Below are 21,474 nucleotides of genomic sequence, written 5' to 3' on the forward strand. Positions count from 1 at the left end.
TCTTTCCCCTCAGGGAATTTGCTTTCAGGGTTTCAGGGTGGGGCCCTACATGTTCCAGGCCCAGGCAGAGCCGCTCTCGTGGCTGGGTGGGAACGGTCAGGAGGTAGCGCTCTGGGAAGGTAGAGATAGCCAGACTCTGGCGTGAGCGACCTGCCAGTATGTGGTTCCTGGTGGCTCTTTTGTTTGTTTGTTTGTTTTTTCTGTCTTTTTTAGGGCCGCACCTGTGGCATATGGAGGTTCCCAAGCTAGGGGTCCAATCAGAGCTGTAGCTGCCGGCCTACGCCACAGGCACCAACAACACAGGATCCAAGCTTCACAGCAATGCTGGATCCTTAACCCACTGAATGAGGCCAGGGATGAAACCCACAACCTTATGGTTTCCTAGACCTGGTGGCTCTTTATATGTGGGTCGGTCTGCCTGTTTTATGGTAAAGGCTGTCAGGAAGGAGAGGGTTAAACCAAGTGGATGCTCAGATTCCAAACAAAGGGGTGAAGATCCTTCTGGTCAAACTGTGGGTCAATGACAGGACCCATGGTATCTGTGCCAGGACGTCCATCTGTGGTCGGGATGCAAGAGCATGGCAAGCCCCAGCCTCTGTGTTTTTGTTGGTCGTACCTGACCGCAGTGTTTGAAGCCCATGGTGGGGGGTATGAAGAAATTGGTAGGGAGAGGGAACAGATGCATCCGCCAGCACGCCTGGCTCCCCTGCCCCTTAAGTCTTTCTCAGGGGAACAGTGGAGAAGCCCCTACCAGCCTTGGAGGCCCCTCTGAGGCCGGTTCTGTCACCCAGTGGGTGCTGTCAGGGTCTTGGAGAGCCAGAAGATGCCTGGAATGTGCCGAGGGCGGTAGCCACAGGACGGTGGTCTCGGAGGGCTCTGCCGGGCAACTCCAGAACCATGAGACAGGAGGAGGAGGGAAGAGGACGGTCTTCCGGCCTGGAGGCTGAGCCTGACCCCCTGCTCAAGGTCAGTGCCACTTGGAGGGGCTCGGCCTTCCTTTGTTCGTAGGCAGGTGGGCTACAGGGTAGCGCCAGGACAGGGGCACCCCGGGGAAGCTGGCGGCTCTGGGTCTCCCTGGCGGGGCTCCAGCCCCCACGTGCCCAGAGACACAGGCAGTTGCTCCTGACTCGGTGGCCTTGGGGACCCGCCCGGCCAGGACCTGCCATTCCCCTGTCAGTGCCGCCTCCCCGATTTGGCAGGGCCACCTCCTGGAGCTGGAGCAGCCCTCGGTATTTCCAGCTTGGCCCTCTGCCCACCTCTCTGGGGCCTCGCAGTCTGTCCTCTCGGGCCAGGACCAACACACCCTCTCAGCTTGACGGCTTCCCAGCCTTGCCCGGGCCTCTTCCTGCCACCCCATAGTCCCCGCGCTGACTGCGGTCCCCTCACCTTGCCTGCTTCTCAGAAAACATCAGTGCCCTGGGCCCCCCAGGTGACATGCGCTTCCGCTGAGAGAGAAAACATGGGGCCTGGCTCATTTAGAAATACACCAAGGAGGCCATAAACATCCTGGGGTCCCCTGCTGCAGTTGATGCCTGAGGGGTTTCCACTGGGGGTGGGGCCTCTCCTCAGCTGCTCCCATGTGCAAACGCCCCAGTTGGCTGGGTCCCTTGGCCAAACGCCCTAGGAAACGCTGCTTCTTTCACATGGGCACAGAAATAACTGGATGGCATGTTATGGAACCAAGGGCTACCACTCCTTCCCGGGCACCCACCGAAGGACCTGGGGGCAGGGGGGTGCCGGGGCACAGCTGCCCAATGGCTTCCTTTCTAGATTCACAGAAAGGGGACAGGGACAACTCTGGGATGCCTCAAACAATTCAGGCGGTCGGGAAAGGTTACTAGAAACCAAGTTGTGTGATCTTCGAATTCCATGGACTGTGATGCTAATGGATAATGTTTCCTGTTAGAGGTCATTCGGAGCTCTGCTTTAGTGAACAGATAAGAGCGATTTGTAATTGGTATGCCAGTTGTTTATACAGTGCTAGTAGGATAAACAGTTCTCCTGAACCTTATTTATATTTTGCATTTGTTTATCAAAGCTTTTTTTCTTAACTTCAACCCAGCTGCTTTCGGAATTATTACAAACTCTGGATTTATGGGTCCTAATGAATAGGACTTTATGTATGTGCACGACCATTTGTCTTGGCGGTACGCATGTTTTAGCCAAGAGCCTCAGCACTTAGGATAAGGGAAGCCAAAAGTGTCCCTTGCTCCACAGAGTGTCGATGTTACAGGAGGGCTTGGGGGACAGATCGTATCTGATCAAAAGCAGACAGGTTATGGAGTAGATAAAGCATGAGCTTTCAAAGAGCTTTCCTAGACTATACCCTCAGGAGCTGAGTCCCCAGAGCTTGACAGGGCCACTGCAAGGGAGCTTGGCCTACCACGGGGTAGGTACAGGGCCAGTGGAGCATGGAGAGAAGGTGTCCAAAGGATACTTACTTGATAGCATTCCGACCACAACAGATGTTTATCCTTTTTATGACTTGATAGGTTCCCTCTATTGTTTTTGTCCTTCACCCATCTTACAGCTCACCTTTGACATTCATGCCGCTAGCATTGGCATCAACCCTTCAGCATTATTTCTAATCAGGAATGAATGGTCCTGCTTGGCCCAAGGGTTTGGCACTGGTCTCCGGAGAACTGTACTCTGGTTTCACAACTGGACCTCACTGTCACGGGGGCTGTGTTTCACACCAAGGTTGGTCACCTTGTTCTCTGGATCCCCACATTTCTCAGCATGTCTGTCCCTGCAAAGCCCTCCCAAAGATGTGACCCAGACAAAGAGGGGCTCACCCTTCCATCCTCTTCCTCACCCCCAGAGTCGCCCAAACCGCATGAATAAACCTGAACTTGACTGTAGCCTTGCCAGTCCTCCATTCACCCAGCTGCCTGTCATCCTTCTTCAGCCAGTGAGGACAAAGCGAGCAAATGAAATCAGAGGCAGCACCTTTCCCGGACCAGCCTCTGGATTGCCTCTTAGCTTTAAGTCTTGGTGTCTCTTTTTCTGGCTAGTGAGAATTCTGAGAGAGGAGGGCTCATGGCCATCCCTTCCTACACACACAGAGCAGCTTGTGTTTCAGGAGAATATAGCCCCATTTCATAGATGAGAAACCGAGGCATGCGGTGCTTTGACCGTGACAGTTGCACGCAGGTTGGGTTGGCCCTGCAGGATGGAATTGGGAAAGGACACTTCTGGGGGTTTGGGTTTTCTGCTGTTATTTTTAACTCTGGTTTTAAGCGTCCTTTCTGGCAGCTACGGCCACAAGATTGGGCTGGGATGTTGTGAGACGCTTGATGTAACGAAAAGGGCCTGGCCTGTGAGTTCCTGACCGAGGAGGAAGTGGTTAGGTGGCCAAGAATGCAACCTGCACCTCCCAGATTAATTAATAATTGAGCGCTGGCCCCCGGCCAGGCGGAGCCGCGAGAGATACAGTGAACCAAGAGCGGTTAACTACAGTGGGGGAAGGAAAAGTTTGACTTTGCCTGTGGCTAAAAGGGAAATTCACAATGGCTATGATTTATGGGCTGCATTACTTTGGATCCTCCTTAGTGGGCCCAACTTGGGCATGTGCTCCAGGAATGCAGACGCTGGCGGCCTGCAGGGCCATTTGTGCCCATGGGGAAGGGAGGAGGCAGGGGTGAGGGGCAGTGTGGCCGGCGCCAGCGTGGTGGAGGAGGTGCGGCGCGAGTCGCACTGGTAGGAGATGGCAGGGAGAGAGACAGCACCGACCGCCTGGTGGAACTAGTATAGGCTAGAAGTTGGGTGCCTAGCATGTCACTTTCTGTGGGAGGGATGGAAAGAAGAGTAGGAGCGGAGTCTGCTAATTGGCTGTGTGACCTCGAGCAGGGGGCTTAACCTCCCTGAGTTTCCTCCTCTGTTAAGATTCTACCCACCTCCTAGGATTGTTCTCGGGGTTAAATGAGATGGGGTGTGTGGCTAGACAGTGCCCAATAGCAGCTAGATTCCCATAGGGTGACAGTGACCGCAGTATCATTACTTAGCAAAGCTCTGCTAAGGTTTGCTGGACCCTCACATGCCAGGTGTGTGCTGCTTGCTCAGGTAGACACACATGCGTATTTAGCCCCCCTCCCCAAGAGCCCCTTCAGGCTCCCCCATGATTCAGGAAAGGCGCTCCTTCCTCCCTGTGTCATGCAGGTCCCTGTGGCTACAAACAGCCCTCCAGAGGGGAAGGCAGTCCCTCAAGGCATCTGGGCATTGCCACCAGTTGGGTTCAACCCAGGTGTCTCCCTGGACCCCTTGTCTTTCCTAGAAGACATGAAGGATTACGATCTGGATAATGGCACACAAGCCGTGTGCCCCTCTTGACTGAAACATTAGCCTTGAGACTAGAAGACCAAACAGAAGCACAGTTGGCTGTTGTGATGATCGCTCTCACATTGTTGCTGTGTTAACTTTGAGTCGTGCACTGTGTTAACTTTGAGTCGTGCACTGTGGGTCCTGTGTATCTGGACCCAAGCTTGGCTTCTTTCTGCTCTGGAAACCAGTCTTGGACTTGGGGTTGAGGCATGGGGCACAGGTCTGTGGGGCTGTGTTCACCTGCTAGCCTCAAGGGTTGGATGGACTGCAGCCCCATATCAAATAAGCCAGCCCTTTCCAGACCTCTTGGAGCTTGGGTATGGACGGCTCAGACAGAGTCAGCCGCACATAGTAGCACAGCCACAAACAGGGAGGGTTCGCAGGGGTGAGCTTCTGCTAAGCCCTGGGTCATTCTGCAACATTTTTGCAGGGAAGGCTTAAATCTCATGTTACTGTGTTCTTTACAGCAAATATTAGTATTTAATTGTGGCTTAATGATCTCTCCAGTCAACATTAGCTTTTAGCTTCTTGTAATAGCAATCCTGCTTGTTCCAGAAATGTATAAGAATCATGTAGGCAGCCCTCACTTTAAGAAAATCCAGTATGTAGGACTTTGCATTCACTAAAGAGGCATGGATTTTGGACCTTTGAGTTACAAAAGAATATTTTAAAGGGAAGGATTTAATACAGGGATTATTTTTTAAATTGAACACCCCTACCCCTGGGACTTTAATTTGGGGGGGTTATCCCAAAGTGTGTCTTTAACGTAAATAAGGCAGGCGTATTTGACTTGCAGAGGTCTCTGGTACTGGCCCTGTGGTAAATAACAACAGGCTGGCGTTAGAAGAGGCTTGTGTTTGAGAGCTTTTGCACATAAGAAAACCAGCTCCCCACCCTGTTCTTTGGCTCTTCCATTGAGAGCCATGCTCTCTGTTCCGTTCGCCCTCACAGACTTAGCAAGCCTGAGAAATTAAATCTACCCCCATTGCCAGATGAAATGACTGTGGACTTTAGGCAGTTTTTTTGTTTGTTTGTTTTGTTTTGAGATTTGTTTGTTTTCTTTTTGAGTCACTGAACAAGCCTGGCACATAGCGAGCTCACCTGGCATTCCATCATCCAGGCTGCATCATGAGGATCAGCAAGTAAGGATGCTGTTTCTCCCTCCCGACCTCGATATGCTGGCCTTTGAGCCTCAGTGGTGTCATCTATTCAATGGGAATGGCACTGCTTCTGTCTTTTTCACACCTGGGGAAAACCCAGTGATTTTCCAAGTACCCTCCCATTTCTCGGATGTGAAATTCCATTCAGCTCCTGTTGTTGAGAGCACCCTGGCCAGGTTGCAGGGTGCCAGGTCCCAGGGGAGGAGGGGCAGAGGTGCATGACACTTCTCTCGTGCCCTCCTGATGACAGCATCAAAGAGTGTCACAGAGGAGGGACCGGGTGGTTCAGACGCAGGGACTGAGGAAGGCTTTTCAAAGGAGGTGACCATCGGGGTCTTGATGGTTGAGTAAGAGTCTGACAAACTTTTGGGGAATGGGGAGGAAACTCCTATTCATCAAGTGCCAGTTACTGTTGTTAGGCCCATGATGAACCCCACCCCCACCCTTTGGGTGAGTTCCTACACCGGCTTCCTGGGTGGCCAAGGTGTGCCCCGCTCAGGGCCTGTGCTCAGAAGTGGCCTCCACTCAGTTTAAGTCTCTGCTTTCACAATTGAAATTCTGAATACTTTTTGCAGAGGGAGCCCTGCATTTTCACTTTGCACTGGGCCCTCGAAGGTGTGTAGCTGGTCCCGCCCTGCACTCAGATATGTAGTCACCTGCCCACAGGAACACAGCTGTTGGGCTCTGCACCGCTCTGCTTCACCTCCCTGCTGCCTGTGGGCTCAGGGACTCGTCCAGATCAAGGGAGTAGGATGGACAAAATACACACAGAGTGAGGTGTTCAAGGTACAGAGCTAAGGGATCCCAGTAGCAGGGGAGGGTGGGGCCGGGGATTTGAGGGGCCCAGGCTGTGGGTAACCTCCCCTGGTTACCTCCTGGAATGCTTCTGCACCACTGTTTCTGTGGGTTCCTGCCCCTGAGAGCTGCCGAAACAGGCTGATTGAGGGCAATTTTAAGGTACTTTGCTTTTATGGCTTTACATTGGGTCCAAGTAGAAGTCTGAGGTGGGAGCTTTACCAATAAAACTTAGATTGTATTTGGGAAATAAAAGAGAAACGGAGGTGCCCCGAATTCTCCCAGCCCCAGGAGCCTGCAGGGCAGGAACGTGCCCCTCGATGGGCTTCCTTGAAGCACAGCGCCAACTGCCACACACTGGCCTCCCTGCACCTCTGATGTGTGCCCAGGCTGTCCCTATCTGAGCCCCCAAAGGGCCGATTTTGTTCTTTGTGGTCTCAGATTCAGCAGGGAAGTCAAGGTTGGGTTGAGTCAGCGAACTCTGGCACTTAAAGGCTGAGGTGAAAACCTGCACTCCGCTAAGGCAGGAGCCCCGAAGACCGGCCAGGGGCCCGACTCATGTGAATTCAGGAGTTTGGCCATCAGCAGTGCAGCCCTGCAGGCAGGAGGATTTGGGGGTTCCCTCTCTTTCCACCTGCCACCTCTTTTCTGGGGATTAAGGTACCCCAGCTTCATTATCTTGCACAAACAGTGTTATTTTAGCATCTTTCCAGGGGCAAGATGAAAAGCCAAGCTTTCCCATCCCCCTCGGAGGAGTCTGACTTGGTGTGGTGATAAAACAAAAGAGCACTCAGAAGGGGAGCGAAGTTCAAAACCTTTTGTTGCAGAAACTGGTTCCTTCTCAGAAAATGCAGGCTGATTTTATAAGCTGCTTATCTTGGGCTCTCCCCTCCCCTGCACAGACAGATGCTTTTCACCATCCTTCCTTCCAGGGCACAGGGAACCAGAATTCTCCCACCCTCAGTCAGTTCCCTGCCAGAGGTCTAAGTGGTTCCCCAGCCCTGCCTCTTTGAGGTTTTTGCTTTGCTGGCCTAGGCCATTGGGCTTCATTGAGGAGGGTCAGGCTGGGCCAGGCAGGCACACCAGTGTTTCAGGGGGAGAGTCTGAAAGATCACCTCTGATGGAGATGGATCTGATGGCAGCCTCTGTGGCTTTCAGAAGCTGCCTTCAGTGTCTTTAAGAAGAGGGCTTGGCCTGGGAGTTCCCCTTGTCACTCAGTAGGTTTCGGGCCCGACTGGTATCCACGAGGATGCAGGTTCGATTCCCTGACCTCACTCAGTGGGTTAAGAGCCAGTGTTGCCGTGAGCTGTGGTGTACGTCGCAGACGAGGCTCGGATCTGGTGTTGCTGAGGCTGTGGTGTAGGCTGGCAACTGCAGTTCTGAATCGACCCCTAGCCTGGGAACCTCTATATACCGCCAATGCGGCCCTAAAAAGCAAAAAAAAAAAAAAAAAAAAGAAGAAGAAGAAGAAGAAGAAGAAAGGAGCTTGGTCCACAGAGCACAAAGGCCTGGGGAGAAAAGCCACAGCCCCCTGGGCCCAGAGAACCTGGGACAGTCTTGGTAGCATGAGAAGAATGCTGATGGAGGTGGTAGGTTTTGGTAGGTGCTGGGGAAATTGCCTGTGGAGGAGACTCTGAGCAAACCTGCGTCAGGGCCTGGGTGAAAGCTTGTTTTTATGTCAGGGTTGCAAGAGAGGCTCATCTTTTCAGGATTTGTTTAAATACTGCCTGAGATGAAAATGGAAACCTTACCCACCTCAGCCCAGGCCACCACTTAGTTCCACCAGAGACATGGGGCCAAGCGGGTTCAGGGCACCAAGGCTAAAAGAAGGGCCTTCCGGCCGGGCCCAGCAGGCTTCTCCCTAGAGAAGACTGGTTCAGACCCAGCTGGGCAGCCGCTAACTATACCTCTTAACCCCTCTGCGGCAGGGGCTCCAAGGACTCCCCAAAAGAGCGGAGGGAGCAGATGAGGCAGCACAGAGGGCCCGTCAGAGAGGAGGGGGGCTCAGAGTTAGGCCATCTGGTCAGGATCCTCATGCTTCATGGCTGTGTGGCCTCTGTGACTTCCAGTCTGTGCTCTGAGAATGGGGGCGCTTCTGCCTCCTGGACTTGGTGAGGAGCACAGAGCACCCGGCACCTCCCACCCTCCAGGGACTCAGCCAGGGTCAGCAGCCCTTTCCTCAGATCACCTTGCGTTATTGTAGCACACGGAGAAGGTGCTCTTTGTGTTGCAGGGGGTGGGGTGGGGCTCAGGAGAAACTGTACTTAAAACGCAAAAAGTAGATGTGTTTGCAGGGCTGCATGGGGAGCCATAGATAGCTGCATGGTTTTTGAAAACCCAAGGCCTTCCCAGAAGTTGGGCAGCTTGTAGTGGGGTCCGCTCATTTCCACATCCAAGGACCACTTAACATCTGGTCTTTATACAGCCTCCAGGTGCTGGCTTGCATGGACCTGGATGGGTTAGTATAGCACAGTCCCTGTGCCATCACCCTGCAGGCCTCTGGGCTTTTGCAGTCTGTAGGTTGCAACCGTGAGAGAGTAATGCAAAGTCCCCCGTCTCTAGCTAGATGTGAGCTGGAATCCCGGCTTTGCAACTTCCTGGCCAAGGACTGTGGACACACTACCTGACTTTCAGCGCTCAGCTGCAGCTTAAAATGGGAATTACTGAGAGGATTAGCAGTATGTCGAGACTGTGCATTTACAGTATTTCATACTCTGGCATTTGTTAAAGGCTCATTAAATGTAGACTGGTATATTACTACTACTACTGGCTGGTTTATTACTATTACTACTACTACCACTACTATTACTACTGGTCCTCTCTTGCTTTTATGATTTCCCCTTGATTCTCAATTCCATTGGCACATTGCAGGTATTATTACCTAAAATGAATACCCTTATGAATGATACAGACTGAGTCACTCTATTAAAGAATTTATACCAATAACAGAGAGAGATAAGACTGTGCACCAGAGATACTATTAGTTAAAAAATGATAGCTCTTACTGGAGTTCCTGTCGTGGCTCAGCGGAAATGAATCTGACTAGTATCCATGAGGATATAGGTTTGATCCCTGGCCTCTCTCAGTGGGTTAATGATCCAGTGTTGCCATGAGTTGTGGTGTGGGTCACAGATGCGGTTCGGAGCCCGCGTTGCTGTGGCTGTGGCATAGGCTGGCAGCTACAGCTCCGATCGACGCCTAGCCTGGGAACCTCCTTATGCCGAGGGTGTGGCCCTAAAAAGACCGAAAAAAAAAAAAAAAAGATAGCTGTTACTTATGGAGTGCTTATTTTGAACCAGGTATATTTGATACACTTGAAATTAATCACAACAGCCAGAGGCAGTTGCATCCCCATTTTACAGATTAGGAAACTGAAGCCCAGGGGGTGAAGTCCCTTACTCAAGGTTTCACAGCTGGTGAGTGGCAGAGCTGAGATTCAGGTACAAACAGCTTTGCCCACAGGCCCATGCTCTTTCTTAATCCAGCCCTCTGCTGGGGACTCCCAACTGGTCCTAGCCACTGTATTGCTAATTTCCCTTGTAACCCTGGCAAGTTCACTTTCCTGCTTTGGGTCTTAGTCTTTGCCTCTGCAGAATCGTGAATTTTGGCCATATGGACTGCGCATTTCCTGGCGTCCCTTCTCTCCTTGCTGTCATTCTCCCTTTGCACCCCTGATTCACTCCCTGTCTTGGGGGTAACACCACCACCACCCCCAGCAGAGCAGCTGGTTGACCATCTGGAGGATGATGGCAAAGCCCAGTCCTTGGTCCCAGAGACCCGTGGCCGAAAGAGCCCCTGAGGTGGACCCTGTGTGGGCGGCAGCGATGGCCAGACCGCCCGTGATGTAATGACCGATTAGGAACTTCCTTTTGGAAACCTGGCTTCCTCTGGGGGCCAAAGGTGCTGGAGCTGAGGTGGGGGTGGGGAGGGGTGGGTGGGAGGGAATAAGAGGAAACTCGTGTCAGCTGGGCCCTGCTTTTGGAAAGTGTTCAGCGAGAGACTCGTTCTAAGCTGTTGACCATTAACATGGCCCTGTGCACATTCCTTCTCTGCTTTTACTGCCGGATCCCAGTGGATAAAGGGCTGGTCTCTCCCTCCCTTCACAAAGGGGGACAAAAAAAAAAAAAGAGCTTCTAATTAATGCTGCATCTCTGGACTTGCTGCAAAACCTGAAGCCATTTCTACAGCTTAAAATGACAAAGGAAGGTTAAGTGGAAACTTCTCTTTCCCCCTTAAGTTTGATAACAAAAACTACTTATCTAATGGGCAAACAAGGCTTTTAAAGGGGTGTTAGGTTAACCAGATGCAGGGCCACGTAATTACTCCCAGGCCTGAGAGCCTCAGATGAAAAAGCTGCTGGTCGACGGGAACATAAAGCCATAAGCATGACCTGGGACAGAAGAAAGGAGTTTTCCAGGGGTGCAGGAGGCCCCAGCGGGGGCCCTTTGCAAAGAGGATTGGAAAAGCCAGCCCTGGGCTCCTCTCTGGCTCTGCTACCCACTTGCCGGGTGACCCTGGGCAAATTGCTCAAGTTCTCCGAGTCTCCAAGTTTTTCCCCAGCTCTCAGTGGGGTCTGCCCTTGCTTCCTTGCTCACTGGGGTGTGGCTGGGCCAGCCCTTTCCATCCATCCCCAGGAGAGGCTGCTGTGGCCCAAGAAGGGTATGAGGCATCCACAGAAGCTTTGAACAGGGAAGGAGGATGCACAGCCCAGCCAGGTCCTGGAGACCAGGGGGACTCAGGGCCCACCTTCCTTCGAATGTTCTGAGCCTTCGGGTCTGGCTTCCTTAGAGTCTAATGGACCACAGACTGGAATCTGGGCACATCTCCGGTTGGCCTCCCAGAATGGGTGAGTCCAAGGCCGCCTGGCCCAATGGAAAGGGGGGGGAATCGTGAGGAAAACAAGCTGCATTGCGTGTGCTCAGGCTTTTGGAGCGTGTGGCCCATGGGGGAGCCACACAGGAACGTTCCTGCCCTTTGTTTTGACAGAAAACTGCTGATGCGACGAAGCTAAAGGCTTTTCTTAGGATTTCAGCTCTCTCCGCCTCCCCCAGACTACAGCCGGCCCCCTGGGTGCCCCAGCACCCCCCACAAAATTACACGTTGGGCTCGAGGCACCCTCACAGGGCAGAGAGGCCAAGGGGAAGGACTGCCGGCCTTTGGAGGGGCCGGCTCTTGTGCAGGGGAGAGGACCTGGGGCCAGTCTCCTCCTGCCCATCACAGGCATCCACCACCCTCTGGTGGCAGGAATGCGGGCACCACCGGGAGGCTGGGCCTGGAAACACAGGGGCTGTCCCCTGGGCCACCTCAGAACCCTGCTGGGACCATTCCAGCTCTGCCACAGAGGGCTGGCCTAGCAGCACATTTCCAGTTTCTTCACTGTAACTCTTTCAAGGCATCATACCTGCAATGAAATGCACAGCTCTTTAGCGCCTCCGTGGTGATTTTTGACAAGGTGGACACCTGCGACCCCATTGTACCAGTCAAGCTATCACACGTTTCCAGCACTTCAGAAACTTCCCTCATCCCCACTCCTTGGAGGTTAACGTCACCGTCAGTTAGTTTTGTCTACTCAAGAATTTCATGTCAGGAGTTCCCCCTGTGGCTCAGCAGTTAACGAATCTGACTAGCATCCGTGAGGACGCAGGTTTGATCTCTGACCTTGCTCAGGGGGTTAAGGATCCAGTGTTGCAGTGAGCCATGGTGTAGGTCGAAGATGCAGCTTGGATTCTGAGTGGCTGTGTCTGTAGGCCAGCAGCTACAGCTCTGATTCAGCCCCTAGCCTAGGAACCTCCATATGCCACAGGTGTGGCTCTTAAAAAAAAAAAAAAAAAAAAAAAAAAGAACTTCATATCAGTGGAAAGAGCACATGTGCTTCTGTGTCTGGCTTCTCATACTCAGCCTGATGCATCTGAGATGTGATGTGTGTCAGTAGTTTGTTCCTTTTTATTGGTGAGTCGTGTTCCACTGTAAGGACGTGCCTTCCTTTTTCTTATCCATTATTTTAGTTGTTTTGAGCTGCTAAAACAATGATGTCATAATTTGGGTGGCTTAAATAATACATGTTTATTTCTCACAGTTCTGGAGACTAAGAAGTCCAGGTGTCAGTCGATTTGGTGTCTGATGAGAGCCATTTCCTGGTTCCTAGATAGCCGTATTCTTGCCATCCCGTCACATAGCGGCATGGGTGAGGGAGCTCTCTCTCTCTCTCTGTCTTTTTTTTTTGTCTTTTTGCCATTTCTTGGGCCACTCCCGCGGCATATGGAGGTTCCCAGGCTAGGGGTCAAATCGGAGCTATAGCTGATGGCCTACGCCACAGCAATGCAGGATCCAAGCCATGTCTGTGACCTACACCACAGCTCACAGCAACTCTGGGTCCCCAATCCACTGAGCCAGGCCAGGGATCGAACCCGCAACCTCATGGTTCCTAGTCGGATTCGTTAACCACTGAGCCATGATGGGAACTCCTCTCTGGGGTTTCTTAAAGGGCACTCATTCCATCTATGAAGGTTCTACCCTCATGACTTAATTACCTCCCAAAGTACTAACTTTTTGGGGGGGGGGGGGCAGGGCCATAACATGTGAAAGTACCTGGGCCAGGGATCGAACCTGCACAGCAGTGATCCAAGCTGCCCCAGTGACAATACCAGATCCTTAACCACTTGGCCACCAGGGAACTCCAAGACCCTACCTTCTGATACTATCACATCAGAGTTAGGATTTGCAGCATGAATCTGGGGCAGAGAAACACAAATATTCGGTCCATAACATCCCTCCTCCTGTTTATGGACATCTGAGCTGCTTTCCAAGTGTGGGTGATTACCAGTAGATCTGCTGTGAACATTCAGGACGTCACAGAAATGTAGAGTTCATTGTTGAGTTGGAAAGACCGAGGCCGGGAGAAGGAGCCAGCCTGCCTGATCAGGGCCAGGAGGCAGGACACCTGGCTGCAGGACTCCTGACTCCCGGCCTGGTGCTGCCCTGCCACATCTACCCCAGACATCACGCCAGACCGCGCCTCTCCTCCCCTGCTCCCCCCAGAACCCTCCCAGCCGGGACCCAGAGTCTGGCTGGGAACTAGGCCAGGCCCTGAGCAGGGGGTAGCGAGCAGGAGTTTCGGTCAGAGCACGGTCATCTTTGATGTTGTTCACTCGGGTCTGACTCCCCGGTATTTATTTGCAATTAAGGAGCTGGTTCCTAATTAGGCTGATGGCAGGACCACAGCCTTGGAGCCACGAGAAGAAAAAGATCTCCTGCAAGAGACGGTCCCCTCCCACCCTGCGTGGCACCCCAGGCTGCAGACAAGGGGCGTGGTGGGTGGGGTGGGGCTCTGTATCTGGGACGTGGAGGGACCCTGGGTTTGGGGGTGCCTGCCTTCTTGCAAAGAACGTGTCATCTTGTGTTGAACACTCGGCATGGTATCTGAATGTGTGTGTGTGTGTGTGTGTGTAAATAGAGCCCCAGGAGCACTCATCTCTGTCTCCCACCTTCAGTTTTTCGTTGTTTCATCCTTCTTTCCTTCGCTTACTGAGCACCCCTCTCTACACCTCAGGTACTGGGCTGGGAGCTAAATCTTAACACTTGCCAAGTGCTTCACAGTTTGCAAAGGGCATTGCCGTCTACTGTCCTGTGGTAACCTGCCATGGTAGTGACCCTGGGTCATGACCCCCAACACTCCTAAGGAGCCCTAGCCTTGGAAGGGTTAGGCCAGGGCTGGGATGGATAAACTGACAGCTGCTTCTTTCTGCTCCCAGTTGATCTGCTGCTGGAGTTGCCAGAAAATCCAAAGATGGGCTGTATAAGTGAGACACAATTTTGCATAAGTCCATTTCACCAATGCGGAGACTGAGACTTGGGGACAGTCAGTGGCTGGTTCATGGCCACACGTCCGGCCAGGGGTGAGAGCTTAGGTCTGTCTCACTCGGAAACCTTTTGGATCAGGTGACAAGCATACGATTAGAATGCCAGGGTCTCCAGTTCTGGTCTCAGTTCTGCCACCCACTGCTGTGTGTTCTTGGGCGAGTCCCCTAGTCCCCCCAGGGTGCCATCTTGAGGACACAATTGGCCAGTCTCAGGACTAAGTTTTCATTCGCCCATGGTGAAAGAAATAAGAAAATTTCATATAATCTAAATGTATTAACTTGAGATTTTCTGATTGAAGTCCTACCTATTTTGTGAGTATCAAATGACACATTCTTTTGTGCTAGAGGTCGTAGATGGTGTTGGGGTTTTTAATAAGTCTGCATGTGACAAAATAAGATCGTGGTAACCCTGTGACATTCTCAAGTCCTCTCTTAAACAGTGTATTGGCTTGTGAAAGCCCAAAGCATTGGGGCCCCCTGGACAAGATGATGCCATCTTGAGCCTGGAGACCCCAAGAGCCTAGAGACCCCAAGACCTTCCTGAGGATGGGGAGGCCCAAGCATGGTGACAGGCTCACCTACTGGCCTCTTCTCTCGGGATCAGACCTGAGACCCTAGTCTTTGCCCAGTTCGCCCTTGGGCCTGCAGCTATCAGCCCCACGTGCTGGGCAGGATTCCGAGGCAGGGTAGGGATGAGGGCAGTGTGCCGACACTTGGGATATATTTTATTTCCTTCCTCCTTCCCTTGCAGGGTGTTCCAAGAGCACCCTGGGGATACATGCAGACTCGGGACAGACGCAGAAAGAACCGAAACCCACCTCTTCCTGCTTGAGTGTCGGGGTCAGCGGTGGGCACTGACCAACAGCTCAGACACCTGCTCAGGCCAAGGGAGGGGCTGCATGTCAGGCCCTAGGTGCACAAGAGGGAGAGGTCAGAGAGGGCTCCTCAGAGGTGGCAGTCTATCTCCTGGAATTTGGAAGGCTTGGCCGGGAGCCCAGGCCCAATGAGGTGTTACCCAGTCTACTCAACCCAGGAGGCCGCAGGAGGTGACGCCTGGCCCCTGAGCCAGACCGGGCAGGTCAGGGACACAGATCTTGATGCGGTGGGGAAGGATGATGAGGGCGCATTGGGCGTGGCTGGGCTGGGAAATACCGAGGGGAGGGGGACAGGAAGACCCACTTGGCCTCGAATTGAAAGCCTTTTAGGAGCTGGGAGGGAGGAAGTGCCCCACCCCCTCAGTCCCATTAGCGCTGCACACCCTCTCGCACACTCTGACTGTGAAACTGCTTCTTTGCTTTTGACAGCAGAGTGGCCACACTCTGGGACAGAGCGGCCACTTTATGACTAGGGTGACCTCTCTGGGTCTCATCTGCAGAGGGGGGACAGCAGTAATCCCTCGCCCCATGAGACTGGGTGGGTCTTGAGGGAGGGGAGGCCTTTCGTTTGTGTGGCAGGAGGTGACTCGCCGGCTTGTAGCTTAGCACATCTAGGACTCAGACCACGAGAGCCTCATGGTTACAGGTAGGGAAACAGGCTTCAGGAAGCAAGAGGGACTCACTTGGTGCATGGGTTCTCGGGGGAGCCTTGCCAGAGTATGGAGAAGGGCTCCAAGCATGGCCTGGCATTGATGCCGGCTCCAGCACTCACTAGTGTGTGCCCTTTATCAGTTACGGCCCCTCCCCAGGCCTCAGTTTCCACACCTGTGAACTGAAGTGATGACAGAAGTTCACCAAGGCTGTGGTGAAGATGGCGCCAGGCTCGTGGAAGGCACTCAGGGCTGCCTGTTGCCTGTCTTGTCACCCAGCATTCTCTGGGCACAGCTTCTTTGCTTCCCCACCTCTCGGTGCCTAATGGAATTCTTGTTGCTGGGTGAGAAGGTTGGTGCTGGAGTTTCACAGCCAGGCCGGGACGGTGCTGCTTTCCCGGCTCTTGGGAACACTTAGACCAGTGCCAGATGGATGGATGGAGAAAGGGGCAGTGGCTGGGGTGTTCCTGGCTGCCCACCTGCTGGGACTGGCCTAGTGCCCACAGCCACATCACCCACCACAGGCTAGAGCTGTCTCTCTGCCCGCTGGCTGAGAGATAAGTCAGCTGAGGGCAGGGAGCAGGGCCTCTCCCCCACCCTGACCATTAACTAGAACCATGAGCCTCCTGGGTGGGAGCTGTGAGACAAAATGATACATCCCCAGAGGCTGGCCTGAGGACCTGTGACTGGGACCTTAAAGCCAGGCAGAGGGCAAGGCAGACACCCTTTGGGGCTATACCCAGCCTGAGGCCACAGCAGAGCGGGCAGCCTACAGGAGGCCCCTCAGGCGGACCTCCCAGTACATAAGAGGGTGTCAGGGGCCCTGTCACCCTGCTGCTCTGGGCTTCTAGGCAGGGCTGGGCTGAAGGCAGGCAGAGCCGACCTCATCCAGGCTCCTGAACGAAACTGTCAGCAGTGCTTTCTCCCTTGGCTTTGACTGGACTTTGATCAGTTTCTTTTGAAGGCGCTGACCCAGAAAGGGCCTCGCCATGTCCCCATCAGGCCCCCAGCAGGCTTTCTCCCTCTGCAGAAAGCCCAGCCAGGGGTCCGTGTGGGAACACATCAGCTCACTGGGCAGTCATGGGTGCCCACCTGCTTCTCAGAGCCAGGAGCTCAAAGGAGAGACCGGGCCTCAAAACGCTTCTGAATCTGAGAAGCTGGGCCACACACGAGAGCAGTGAGGAAGGGACAGGCTCCAGCCTCCACGTGGTCTTAGGTCTGGGCTCAGAGCATTGCTAAATTCAACCAGACAAGCAGAGATGCTCCAAGCTGGAGTGAAAAGGGATTGAAGTCATCATTCCTGGCCACCCCTTTGCTGTCTGTGGGGAAACTGAGGCTGGAGGAGGAGCAGCAGCACACACCCGAGAGAGCTGGCAAACTGGAGGACTTGAGGAGCGATTTCCGTTAGCACTTTGAGATCCTCAGCTTCTCTGTCTCAGAAGCGGCTGCAGTTCTGGTGAAAACCTGTACTTCCTGCCAAGAGAGCCAACTCGAGGGGTGAGGCGTGGGGGTTGCTGGGAGACTCGGCATAAAGCTCCAGGCTGGAAGGGCTCCTGGGGGGCTCTGTCCCCCACCCACCCCACCTTCCTATGCCTGAGTCTCCTTGGAGGGGTGATTTATGCCTCCTGATAGCTTAACTTTGCTGTTCAGGTTGATGCTTAGACCAGGTTCAAATCCCGGAGGTGCCACTCACTGGCTGGGTGGCCTTGGACAGGCTGCCAGTGGCTACCAAGTCGTGGATCCTCATCTGTAAAATGATGGGAGGACCCAGTGAGTCACGTGTAGTGAGCCACACAGAGCACAGCACCTAGAAGGATGTAGGTGCCCGCTGCACATAGTCCCTCCTTTGGGTGTGTGGGCGCTGGGCTGTCTCCTGCTGGCTTGTCAAACTCCATGGGCGGAGGGCAGATATAGGTTGTGGTTGTGTACCCACAGCACCTGGCACACAGTAGGTGCTGTGCTCTCTGTAGCTTTGTAGCCTGTGTGCGGTGTCGCAGCGGAGGCCTGGGGCCTCCTGCTGTGGATCAAATTTGAGGACAGCCTGGCAGGAATTAGGTTTTCCGGTGTGTGTGGAGTGCCAGACACACACCCCCAACCCCAGCAGCCAGGCAGCAGTGCCACCTGGGCTCCGCACCCGGAATAACATCCCCGTGCCCTGTGCTTGCCCTGCAGACGCCAGCATGTCTCCGGATGCCACCAAGCCGAGCCATTGGTGCAGCGTGGCCTACTGGGAGCACCGGACACGTGTGGGCCGCCTCTACGCGGTGTACGACCAGGCCGTCAGCATCTTCTACGACCTACCTCAGGGCAGCGGCTTCTGCCTGGGCCAGCTCAACCTGGAGCAGCGCAGCGAGTCGGTGCGGCGCACGCGCAGCAAGATCGGCTTTGGCATCCTGCTCAGCAAGGAGCCCGACGGCGTGTGGGCCTACAACCGCGGCGAGCACCCCATCTTCGTCAACTCCCCCACGCTGGACGCGCCCGGCGGCCGCGCCCTGGTGGTCCGCAAGGTGCCTCCCGGCTACTCCATCAAGGTGTTCGACTTCGAGCGCTCCGGCCTCCTCCAGCACGGGCCCGAGCCCGATGCCGCCGACGGCCCCTACGACCCCAACAGCGTCCGCATCAGCTTCGCCAAGGGCTGGGGGCCCTGCTACTCCCGGCAGTTCATCACCTCCTGCCCCTGCTGGCTCGAGATCCTTCTCAACAACCACAGATAGCGGCCCCGCCGCCGGGCCGGTGCCCAGAGACACAGCCCCACCGGAAGAACCCCCCCCCCCCAGATATCATCTACCTAGATTTAATATAAAGTTTTATATATTATATGGAAATATATATTATACTTGTAATTATGGAGTCATTTTTACAATGTAATTATTTATGTATGGTGCAATGTGTGTATATGGACAAAACAAGAAAGACGCACTTTGGCTTATAATACAGATATATTTTCTTTCTTTTCCTCCTTCCTCTTTTTTTTTTTTTTTTTTTTAAGAGAATGATACAGCAGAGCTAGGTGGAGAAGCCTGGGTTTGGTGTATGGTTTTTGAAATATTAATGCCCAGACAAAAAGCTAATACCAGTCACTCGTTGATAATAAAGTATTCGCATTATAGTTTTTTTTTTTTTTTAACTGTCTTCTTTTTAACAAAAAGGGACGTGCAAGGCTTGTGTGGGTTTCTAAACCATCAGGCATCCTAAAACTGGATATCAGTCTTTTACCAGATAAAGAGTTGAGCATATACATTGAAAAGGGAGGAAGGGAGTTCCCGTCGTGGGGTACAGCAGAAAAGAATCTGACTAGGAACCATGAGGTGGTGCGTTCCATCTCTGGCCTCATTCAGTGGGTTAAGGATCCGGTGTTGCTGTGAACTGTGGTGTAGGTCACAGACGCAGCTCGGATCCCACATTGCTATGGCTGTGGTATAGGCCAGCAGCTATAGCTCCTATTCAACCCCTAGCCTGGGAACCTCCATATGATACGGGTGGGGCCCTAAAAAACAAACCAAAAAAAAAAAAAAAGGAAAAGGGAGAAAGGACTTGCTCTTAAGACCAGAGAAGGTTCTGATGTTCCTTCCTGCTCATGGCTGTGATGTGTCCACAGGACTTAGAGGGGAGGAGGGAGAGTACATGGGCCATCCATCCTGGGTAAGCGCTTCCAGTCCGATGGCCAAAGCTCATGCTCTGGCCTAGAGGAACTCTCAGGCTGAAGCAGAAGCCTCAAGTCCATGCCTACCATCTCTGAGTTGTCCACAGTCTAGAAGAAGACACTGATTCTCACCACTTTGGGGAAATGGCCTGAGGAAGAAAGACTGAGGCGGTGGGTTTTGGGCCCACCTACCACCCTGTAGAACCCACCTGAGCCCCAGGGCGAAACTCCCTTTAGGACCTAACTGAGCTGCCCTCCTCCTCCCCCACTGCCACCAAGTAGCTCAGAACCTGCTTATCTGGGGCCTTAGTCATGATTTATGCAAAGGCAGGTGGTTTCTCTCTACTCTATAAAAGGGAAAAGTTGAGGTTCTGGAAGGGTAAGTGATTAGCTCATGAGACAGATCAAGGTTAGAAATTACATCTAATTGTAGGACCCGAGCCATATTAAATCTGTTTTCTCTCCTGAGAAAACCCAAAAAAGAAGCCTTCCTGGCCAGATAACTAAGGGGAATGTTACACTGTGTATCTTCTTTCTTGGAGATTTACATTAGCTTATTAAATGCTCTGAGAAGTCCTGTGTATTATCTATTGCTGCATAATAAATTATCCTAATACTTGGCAGCTTGAAACAACTCACATTTATTATCACACAGTTTCTGTGTTTAGGAATGCAGGAGCAGCTTAGCTGGGTGGTTCTAGTTCAGGGTCTCATGAGGCTGCATGCAGTCAAGCTGTCCGCCAGGGCTGCAGTCATCTGAGGCTTCACTGGGGCTGGAGAACCCACTTCCAAGCACACTCACGTGGCTGTTGGCTGGAGGCCTCAGTTCCTCACCACATAGGCCTCTCCATTGGGCTACTCGTGATGTGGCTCCCCCTAGAGCAACTGATTCAAAAGAGAGAGACCAAGCGTGGGGTTGCCGTCTTTCATAACCTTGTCTCAGAAGTGTCAGGCCACGACTTTGACTATATTCTGTCGATCATACAAACCATTCTTGCTACAGTGTGGAGGGGCTATGCAAGAGTGTGAATGCCTAGAGGTGGGAGTCATGGCCACCGCAACCACCAAGGACTATACTATTTCACTTTGTTTCCCGAAGTTATATGCCAGTGGACTCTTTCCCCACCCCTGGTAATCCTGTTCTCATACCAAGGCACAGCGGTGCACGGGGCTGGCCACTGCTGATTGTTGGGCCTTGAAGATGCCCATTGGGGTTGCTTTCTTCAACGGTGTGTTCCTGGTGTGGGGCCAGCATGGGAGGCCTTAGAGGAGCACAAGGAGGAAGTTCCGTGGGGGTCCCAAGGAGGGGACCTGGCAGGCCTCCCAGGAGGGCTCAGTGCTCTGGTCCTCACAGGACAAATAAGTGGCCGGCTGACAGGCTGGGTTGGCTGAGAGAGCAGGAGCTAAGGGCTGATGTCATGGGAGGAGCAGAAACTAGGAGGCATCCGTTGCTTGGAACACCTAAGAAGCGGGAGGGGGAGTCTTTAAATTCTTGAGCTCTGGAGCCAGGTTGCCTGAGTTGGAATCCTGGCTCTGCCACTTACAGAGTGACTTCAGAGACGTCTCAGTGTGCCTCAGTGTTACCATCTGTAAGATGGTAATAAAACTTCCTGCCTCAGAAGTGGGTACAAATTGGGAGACTTAAGCACATCACACCCTACACAGTCCACCAATCAGTGCATATCAGCTGTTATTATACAAGGCCAGGGCTGGAAAGGGAGGCTGAGGGACCCTTAGTGTTAAGATGAGGAGCTGGGGTGACATTCAGGAGGCAGTGGGGTGGGTCAGGGAGGTGAGCAGAACTGGGTTTTAAGAAACTCCTTGTAGAGGCTTCCCAGAAGGGCTAGGCTGCAGGCAGGAGCGGGTCGACTGGGCCCTGAGCCCTTCCTGTCTCCCCAGAGCATAGACCACCAGTGTCGGTCTCCTGAGAGGGACTCCTCACCCTTAAAGGAAGCAGACAGTCACCCCTCAATCCCTGGGTGTGGAAGGATGATCATAATGCTCCTTCATCAAGGAGCCAGAGGACAGGGGGTGACACTCCCATTTTATAGATGAGGAAACAGGCCCAAAGCAAGGTCCTGCTCAGATAGGACCTGGTTTCCTGCCTCCCATCAGACCTACTGCGTGCACCCCAAACCGTGGCATCCTCTCCCCATCTCCCAGATTCTCAGA

General features: G+C 53.2%; 1 protein-coding gene across 2 annotated transcripts in view; it reads left to right on the forward strand.

The window, feature by feature from the left end:
- SMAD6 (SMAD family member 6) overlaps positions 1-18,613 on the forward strand; it is a 76,679-nt gene extending 58,066 nt beyond the window's left edge. For both annotated transcript variants that reach the window (XM_047767133.1, XM_047767134.1), the window contains one exon: positions 17,832-18,613. In XM_047767133.1, coding sequence (XP_047623089.1) covers positions 17,832-18,462 — 631 coding nt within the window. In that variant the 3' untranslated portion in view covers positions 18,463-18,613. The remainder of the gene's footprint in view (positions 1-17,831) is intronic.
- The last annotated feature ends 2,861 nt before the right edge of the window (positions 18,614-21,474 follow it).

The sequence above is a fragment of the Phacochoerus africanus genome, chromosome 2 (genome assembly GCF_016906955.1).
Source record: "Phacochoerus africanus isolate WHEZ1 chromosome 2, ROS_Pafr_v1, whole genome shotgun sequence".
In the NCBI taxonomy this organism is placed as follows: domain Eukaryota; kingdom Metazoa; phylum Chordata; class Mammalia; order Artiodactyla; family Suidae; genus Phacochoerus; species Phacochoerus africanus.